Raw genomic sequence first — 9,304 nt, 5'->3', positions numbered from 1 at the left:
GTTCTGTATTCCTTTTCAAAAAGATTTTATATTTTATATATATTAATAATATTTTATTTTTAAATTTTATATATATATATATATATGGGGGGGGATATGTACATGTATGAGTATTGGTGTTTGTGGTGTCCAGAACAAGGTGTGTATCCCTTGGAGCTGGAGTTACAGCCAGGTGTGAGCTGCCCAATGTGGGTGCTGAGAACAGAACTCAAGTCCTCTGCAAGAGCAGCAGGAAAGAGCCCCTAGCCTCTGAGGCCTCTCTCTAGCCTGTGGTAGGACTTTTTTTGGGCATACCTGAATGCACTAGATTTTTGATAATATTTTTTGGGGGGTCTTTTTGAGGTGGTCTTTCTGTAGCCCCAGCTGTCCTGGAACTCACTATGTAGACCAGACTGGCTTTGAACTCACAGAGATTTCCTGCCTCTGCCATGCAAGTGCTAGGACTACAGGTGTGTACCACCACGCCTGGCTTTTGACAATATTTTCTTAATACTACCTAATTCCACCATAGCCTGTTTTAGGTCTTAATTTATATTTTTTTCAAATTTTCCAGTTTATTTTTGCTATATCTTTACTTCTCTTAAATGAGTCTTAAAATGCAGTATGTCAAACAAGGATACAATTGTTTTGTTCAGAAGGTTATGCATTTAGCAATAGGAAATATCACCCATGGTGATATTTTTTGTTTAGTTCAGAAGGTTATGCACTTAGCAATAGGAATTATCACCCAATGCAGCTATTTATGACAATTTCTTGGTGTTTTGGAAGAAATTAGAAAACATAACAGATACCCCTCAAAGGAACTCAGATGACATTTTTAAATTCCTACTAGAAAATTATCTTCTGTTACTGATGGATGCAGTTAAGTTTCCATCTCTAATAATACTTGTTTTGCAATATGAACAAAACAAACAGGTTCAATAGCAAATTATGGAATATTTTATTGCTTTTTAATAATCGTAAATCCTGTGAAGAAAATTGAAATTCTTTCTTCAGCTTTTGCATAGCTCTCTAGCTCTCTCAGAAGGCCAGAGACCAGCTGCTCATCTCCTCTTTGGTAGTATGTGCACTGGAAAAGCTCCCTTCCTTTCCTTCCTCCACGCAGTGAGGCCAGTCCCCAAACACTCATCATTAACAGTGCTATATTTTTAGTACATTTTGGAAACTAAACATTTTTCTGACTTTTGCAAATTTTTATGTTCTTCCTGGGATATGAAATATGAAATATTCAATAGGCTGGGATGGAATAATGAAGCTGGTGCTTTTGTACTTACTCTCCTGGGTCTGCAGAACTTTAGGAAGGGAAAGTATTAAAGTCCCATCTGCTATTTTCTTGAGACAAGGTCTCCCTGTAACCCCAGATGGCCTGGAACTTGCCTTGGAGACCAGGTAGATAGCAGTCTTACAGAGATCTGCCTGCCTCTGCCTCCTAATTGCTGGAATTGAAGGCCTGACCACATTTACTCTTAATTTGTCCACAGAAACCTACAAATTACCCATTTTAGATGGATGATGTGATGCTATGACTATGTCATGCTCAGATCAGGCTAAACATATCCATTTTTGAAAACACTTATTTCCTTAGCATGAAAACTCTTGAAGTTCCTTCTTCGGCTTTATGAAGCACACAGCACATTTTTTTTTTTTTTCTGCAGCACACCAGAATTTATTTCTCTGAACTGTAACTCAGTACTTGTGGCCACTGCCATCTGCGGCTGCCTCTCCACTCTGCAGTGCTGGGTGCTGTCTCCAGGCGCCACCTGCGAGCACACAGGCACTGCCTCCTGGGCACCACCTCCGATCACAGAGGAGCCACCTGCAATTGCACAGGGGGCGCCTTCTGGGTACCACCCCTGATTGCACGGGCACTGCCCTTCGCTCCTCACTGTGGCAGCAAGCTGTGGTCACTCTGCAGCTCACTGCTGCCCTGTCTCCTATCATGGCTACTTCTACCTGGTCCAAGACCCCAGGGCTGGTGAGGAGACTGTGTCAGCAGAGCCACATTCAGAGACAGGAGACCATGTTCGTTGACATCAGATCTGGTTTATTGCAGAAGGGCACAAGCTTATATAGGGGCAGGGGTCCAGTCAAGAACTTACAACTCAGATCTTTGGTAGGGCTGTATCCTATCATGACATCATGAGTCAGACACCTTATTAGCATGATAGGTTTCAGGTTAATTAGGTTCTGGTTTCCTAAATGGGCCTGAATTCCTGGGAACCACGTGAACCAGGCTGTTGCAATATCTAAGAGTTGCAATTTGGAATCTCAAGGGTGGTAATTAGAGAGTGGTGAGCTCTAGGCATCAGTCTAATGATCTGCCAATGGGAGCAAATGTCACAAGGCATTCCTTGTGGCTCCAGTGGTTGCGCCGTTGCCTCAGGCCTGCTGTATGGCTGTCATTAAGACTTTCACCCTAGGCTCAAGTCTGTCTCCCACATCTCCCCCTTTCTTTCTCTTAAAATATTCTGTTTCTCACAGAAAGACTCATTGCTTTTGCTACTAACACTGAAATGTTGGCACATGCATCTCTAATCTGTATGTATCTGATTATTACTAGTCATAATCATTGCACTTGGATCCTTGGCACCTATGTATGTCTATGACGTCATCGGGTAGATTTCAATGGTAATGTTTATTACCTCTACTAATTAACATGACGTAAATTTTTATGCTTCCTCCTCAAACATAATTCATTTTTTAAATTTGTTGATTTCTTTGTGTGTGTATATCACACAGAATATCCCAAACCATCTTATTCGACTATCCACCCACTTCCCAGATGTCACCCTCCCATAGCCTCCCTGCTACTGTCTACTCTGTCAGCACCCCCAGCTGTTCCCCACTACTTGTCCATCTGGTGAATCTAGTCAGCCTATCTAGAGGTCTTTATTTTAGGAAGTCAGCTGTTCCTCATCTAGCAGCAATCAGTTGTCAGTATTCCTTTAGATAAGATTGGGGTCTGCTGTTCATTTTCCCAGTTCTATGCTGGGTTACTATCTGGGAGTCCCTTTGCCACCCTGGCCAACAACTCAGAAGACGGTATCTCCTATCTGGCATTGTTGCTTGTTATGTAGCCTTTAGCTATACATACGGACTCTTAAAAAATTATATTGGCCCCTGTAATCTTTGGTTATACTTTCCTTTTGGATGTTTAAGGTCATACAATTGGCCCAGATCCAATTTATTTTTACCCTTAAGGCCATTTGAGGATCTGTTCCTCAGGGGTCACATGGGCTTGGGAGGATCCCCTGGCTCCTTTCTTTTACCATTTCTGCCTATTTGAAGATAAGTCAAATGTCCTACTTGACCATGGCTGGCTTCACTTGGAAGCATGGAGGAAATGTTTCCTCTGTGTTGACCCTCCTCTTTGTAGACTGAACACTGGTTCAAGTCCATCTCGTGGGGTCTCCTGAGCCTCGTTGGCAAAATAAAGCATATTGTAGTGGAAGATGATCTTATTGGTGGAAATTCTTTCATGTTAAAGGACATAAGCTCACTTTTATCCTTTATAGATTAGTCAGAGGCTGTTTCTTTCTGAGATTAGAGTTAAAACTGTAATCAAAAGAAATATCTTAGCTAGCCAGGCATGTTGGTACACCCTCATTTGAAGGTAGAGACATTGATAAGGTGAAGATGCATTTAGCAAACATACAAATTGTATTGTGCATTGTTTGGCATTGTATTTTATTGTATGCAAAGGCAATGCATGTCGTAAATCTTTAAAAACTATGAAACCATAACTTAGTCTCCACCTTGATAATAAGTCAAATAGCTAAGTTGTATAGCTATATTTTTTCTTACATAGGCACAAAATTTTGATGTCACTCTTAACCCAAATCTTGCTACAGTAAACCATGGGAATTGTCCAAATATGTCCAGCACCAAAACTCCCTAAATTAAATATAACTTTAAAGAAGCAGATCAGCAACAAAGGCATAAAATAGCTTTTTACATGTTCTTATTTAATATACCCTTATGATTTAATTTTAATCTTACCTGTGGTAGCATAAGCTTATGCACACATCTGTACTGTGAAAATTAAAAGGGCACAATAAACCATATGGAGCCCAAATACACAGAAACTTCTTTCCAATCTTTGCAAAAAAGTTTAAAACCACATTTTAATTATTTAATGTGTTGTGTGTGTGTGTGTGTGTGTGTGTGTGTATGCACACACATGTGCTACAGTACATGTGTGGAGGTCAGAGGACAACTTGCAGGAGTCAGTTCTCTCCTCCCACCATGTGAGACCTAGAGATTGAACTCAGGTCATCAGACTGCAGGAACCTCTTTATCCATGAACCACCTCACCATCTCCTCATGCTTTTTAAAAAAATGGTAACTTTGTTCTTTATATTAGATTCTTTCCAGTTTCCACAACATGATGTTTGAGATTGTATTCAGAATGCTAATGAACACTTGATTCCTGTCAACTAAACATTTTTAAAAAACCATAGGAACTCCAGGAGGCAATGTTGGTCCATCCAAAAAACACAGAGGAATTACCTGTGTTGCACAGTTCAAGCGTGGCTGAACGCTCAAGAGCAAATATTTTCCTATCTTGTAATTTTTCCTTTGTTTTCTTTTCCAGTTTGGAAGTGAATTATTCCTTCCACTAGTTATTAAATTGTAGAATTAGATGAACTTGTGTCTCTGACTCCAGAGGAAATGAAGAGGACTGCCTCAAAGAGCCAGAGGGGCCATCAAAGCTTCTGCAGCCCAAATCTTTCTCACACTTGTTTATTTTGAAATAATATTTTGGAGAAAGTTTTCTTGTTATTAAAGATTTCTTTTAGAAGCCTGGCATGGTGGTGCATGCCTGTAGTCTAAGCACTTGGGAGGCAGAAGTAGGTAGATCTCTGTGAGTTCAAGGCCAGACTGGTCTACATAGTGAGTTACAGTCTACCTGGGACTACAGGGAGACCCTGTTTCAAAAAAAAAAAAAAAACGGAAAAAAAGAGATTTGTTTTAGAAGTTCTAGTACCTTTCGGTATTTTTTGTATAAATTTCTGACATCTGTTTTGAATAATTTTATAAAATAAATACTCTGAATTACTCTATAGAATTAAGTAGAATATTGAGTAGGTAAATAGGAATAAAAAATACATATCTTGGCCCAACAAGATAGCTCAGCAGTCAAAGTCCCCAGTTGCCATTTCTGAGCTCTAGCCCATGACCCACATTGTGAAATGAGAGAGTCGATGCTATAAAGTTGTCCTCTTCCCTCCACATGCAATTGGTGGCATGCATGTACCCACACACATACATACACACACAAAATAAGTAAGCAAAATGTAATAAAATTTAAAACTTATATAAAAGGCCTATATAATCACAAAAGGAAAATGTAAGTCTTGTCTCCCATTGTGTTTTGGCTGCAGCTGGCTCTAAACTGAATGTTGTCTCTTTGGTCACAGAGCTTCGTCCCTCTTCCATGGAATGATTCTATCAACATTCCCTGCTTTTTATTTTTAATCTGAGATATTCCTACCCAATGTTAGGCCTGAATGTGCATACAGAGTGGGAGCTGGGCAAAGCGACAATTAAGTGCACCTTTCATTTTTCAACATGTGCCTGTGTTTGTTGAGAAGTTCATACTCAGAGTGATTCTAATGGGTTTCATGTCTCTCTTTTTAGCAATTAGTGTTCTGTATCCACTACACAAACTCATTAGGAACGAGGATCTTCCTTACACTCTAAAAAATCACTCAATCTGGACAAACTTCCCAATCCTGTGACATTAGATAATAAACAACAAAACAGTAACATATATATTTATAACAACTACATCTCTGTAGAACATAGAAACTCATTGTTTACAAAGCATTCTTAGCTCAATTTGGTATTATCTAACTTCTGCTATGCAGTAAGTATTTTATGTTTCTCATCATTTTTTTCCTTCTGTTTAATTTACGATTCGTTCCAATGTAATTCTTCCTACTATAGGTCTCTTGGTATTCCTGACTTGGAGAAGAAAAATGAAACCCACTCTGAGTTGTCAGAATTCGTGCTTCTGGGCTTGTCATCCACCTGGGAGCTACAGCTAGTCCTCTTCTTAACATTTCTGTTTGTTCATGTTATTATTGTCCTGGGAAACCTCTTGACTGTGAAAACGGTGTGGGCTGATGTTCATCTGCTCTAGTCTCCCATGTACTACTTCCTAAGCTACCTCTCTTTAATTGACCTTTGCCTGAGCTGTGTTGCTATACCCAAGATGCTAGGAGATTTCCTACAGCAGGAAAAGACCATATCTTTTTCAGGATGCCTGGCTCAGATCTATTTCCTCCACTTTCTGGGAGCCAGTGAGATGTTTCTCCTGGCCGTCACGGCCTATGATAGATAGGCATGTTGCCATATGCAATCCTTTGCACTACTTGACAGTCATGAACCACCGTCTGTGTCTGCAGTTGGTGTTTGCTTGCTGTGGTGATTTCATCCACTCAATCACCCAGGTCATACTGGTGATCCAGGTGCCTTTCTGTGGCCCCAAAGAACTGGACAACTTCTATTGTGATGTTCCCCAGGTCATCAAGTTGGGCTGCATGGACAGTTACATGGTTGAGGTGCTGATGGTCTCCAATAGTGGGTTGTTGTCTCTGCTCTGCTTTTTGGTCCTGCTCTTCTCCTATGCACTCATCCTGATCATCGTGAGGACTCGCCTCCACTGGGGCCAGAGCAAGGCACTGTCCACCTGTGCCTCCCATCTGACAGTGGTCAGCTTGATCTTTGTGCCCTGTATGTTCATCTACTTGAGGACATTCTGAAGCTCCTCTGTAGATAAGGTGTTCTCTGTGTTTTACACAGTGATCACATCTATGCTGAAGCCCCCATCTACATACTCAGAAATGCAGATACAAAGAGAGCTATGAAAAAGAAGAGAAGGAAGCAGGTGATACCCCACAGCCTTGTTAGCAGGTGAGCAGGCAAAGGGCACTTAGAAAACAAAACCCTTCCTTCACATGTTCTCACCTGAACCTACACATGGGTGAAAGCTACTGTAGCAGAGACCGTGGTATCAAAGATCAGACAGCGTAAAAATTATAAAGCATCACTTTTGATAATAATTTGGGGACATAGGCAGCTTTCTTGGGTGCTAATATTAGGCTGGAACTTGGCTGCATTTACTGGCTGACAAATGGTAAGAATTTGTAGCATGACAGGGCCAGGGGATATCTTGAAAGATAAGCTGCTCTTGTCTTCATACAGCAAATCTTCATACATTGAATTCCTTTTAATGCTTAACTCTGTTCAAGTGAAAGAAGACCTTACACTTTCTTTTGTGTTGGCCCCTCCTAATGGCTCCCAGTGTGTGGAAGAGCCTTCTAATGATGCTTCAACGCAGTCTCTTTTTGAAGCAGTGTAGTCTCCTCTTATCCTGCCCCCATCAAAGACTGAAAACACTAAACTCTGTATACACTAGTGTTCAGTTGGGAATTGCGATCCATACAGTGCCAAATCTTACAAACACAAGTGAGTGGAGTGAACAGTTTAAATGTGGGAAGAAGGAACCATGAGTGGTACTAGCATTTTGTTGTAGAGGTATTCTGGAAGAGGGAGGAGGCATCCCCTTCTAGAATGAGGGCAAGTGGATAAGCTTCACCTAATCATAATGTGTAAGAGTGTTTAACTCTAAAGAAAAGAAAATAGAAAAAGAAAAGAAGGAAAAGGAATAGGCTGTGGTTTAAAATGCCGTCTGTATCTTTGATGTGCTCATTGATGTAAATGTGCTTGGAGGAGCAGGCAATACCATTTAACTCCATTTCTTAGTAATGAACTCAAGGCTGTTAAGAAACTGGGTTGAAATCACTTATTAAAAACATAATAAACCAAGAAATCTAATTTCTCTTTGTAGAAAGAAGTATATGTCCAAATTATATGAACATATTGCTTAATTTCTATTGTATCTGTTTAGGTTCAAGTCTATGAGAGCCCTCTAATTATTCATTCAGCACTTATATTTGAGTTTATATAGTTCTTTTAAAAGCTTATTATTTTCACTGTTATTGTGCTGTGTGTGTGTGTGTGTGTGTGTGTGTGTGTGTGTGTGTGTGTACACAATGTGAGAGTGAAGATGTATGTGCTTCACAGTTTGCGTGTGCATGTCAGAGGATAACTTTCAAGAGTAGAGTGCCTCCTTCCATGGTGGATTCTGGGAACTGAACTCAGGTCTTCTGGCTTTTCCCATTGAGTCATCTCACTGGTCCAATTTGTATAGTTCTGACATGAAAATCCTTTCAACCTTTTCTGCTTATGGGAGGTTATTTATACTCTAATAAGATAATGATAAGCTTTTTAGCAATATTTTTATATTTGATGACTTTAAACACAGTATTTATGAAGGGGCTTATGATTAATTGGGTTTTTGTGATTACATATCACAGGAAAATCTGTCTGAAACTAAAATTTCTAGATTTACAAGCAATTAATACTTTACAATGTTCTTGGCCATGTCAAAAAGAACTTTATGTTGGAAAGTGTATTTTTAATTTTTGTCCCTAGACTTTATATTTTAAGAAGCATTCCTGTGGAAAGATTTTTCATAGAAAGGAGCAAGTTCGCCACTGAGAAGAGTTCTGAGTAGGATGGCTGAGGCAGGACAGCAGCATCTCTAGTGCAGACACTCCTGCCTCCCTATGCTGTACCCTACTTAATGTTTCCACAGAAGTCCTCAGTTCCCTCTGAATATCCTGGAGTGTAGGATAATATAGTGATGAGACTCCAAGTTACAAAAAATTGCCTACCAGAGAGTAGTGTCATATGACAGAAAGATTCAAATAGTGGTGTATATCAGCTAGCGATATTGCAGAAACATGAAGCTCCAGGATTCGGGATCATGGTGGCTGCGGCCAACCCTTCTGTGGTGTCCCTTTTTCTTTATATAATCTGGTAGCGGGCATTGACAGTGTTATTTTCTCAAAGCAAGAACTTTACGCATTCCCTTTTTGTTTTATTTCTCTAATACTTCCTTAACTATTTACCTATACTAAAATTATTTTTATTAGTAAGCCAATAGAGTTTCAAGTTGTTAAACTTGTACATGATTGATGTTATCTGCGGGTCCCATGCTGTAGAGTTCTCTGCTCAGGTACTGTGGTTCCATTTCCAGAACTGAGCTTCTTATCTGGGTCTCTTCTCCTGAGCTGAAGTCACCACTATGTTCACCACTGGTGTGAATACCACTAGCTAGGTGGTGGAGAGAACTGTATCTAAAGTATGTGGCAGAGCCTGGTCATACCACTTTCATTCTTTACAATCATATATGAGTGGCCAATGTAGTAAGGCTTTGTCTAGGAGAAATAGT

General features: G+C 40.0%; 1 protein-coding gene across 1 annotated transcript in view; it reads left to right on the top strand.

The window, feature by feature from the left end:
- LOC103739391 (olfactory receptor 4Q3-like) overlaps positions 1–7,366 on the top strand; it is a 10,203-nt gene extending 2,837 nt beyond the window's left edge. The window contains 5 exon segments of the mRNA XM_017799819.1: positions 1,656–1,844; positions 5,950–6,340; positions 6,342–6,828; positions 6,831–6,918; positions 7,210–7,366. Coding sequence (XP_017655308.1) covers positions 1,656–1,844; positions 5,950–6,340; positions 6,342–6,828; positions 6,831–6,918; positions 7,210–7,366 — 1,312 coding nt within the window.
- The last annotated feature ends 1,938 nt before the right edge of the window (positions 7,367–9,304 follow it).

Source organism: Nannospalax galili, unplaced genomic scaffold, assembly GCF_000622305.1.
Source record: "Nannospalax galili isolate Female #2095 unplaced genomic scaffold, S.galili_v1.0 scaffold1121, whole genome shotgun sequence".
NCBI classification, from domain to species: domain Eukaryota; kingdom Metazoa; phylum Chordata; class Mammalia; order Rodentia; family Spalacidae; genus Nannospalax; species Nannospalax galili.
This window is presented reverse-complemented; position numbering and strand designations above follow the sequence as displayed.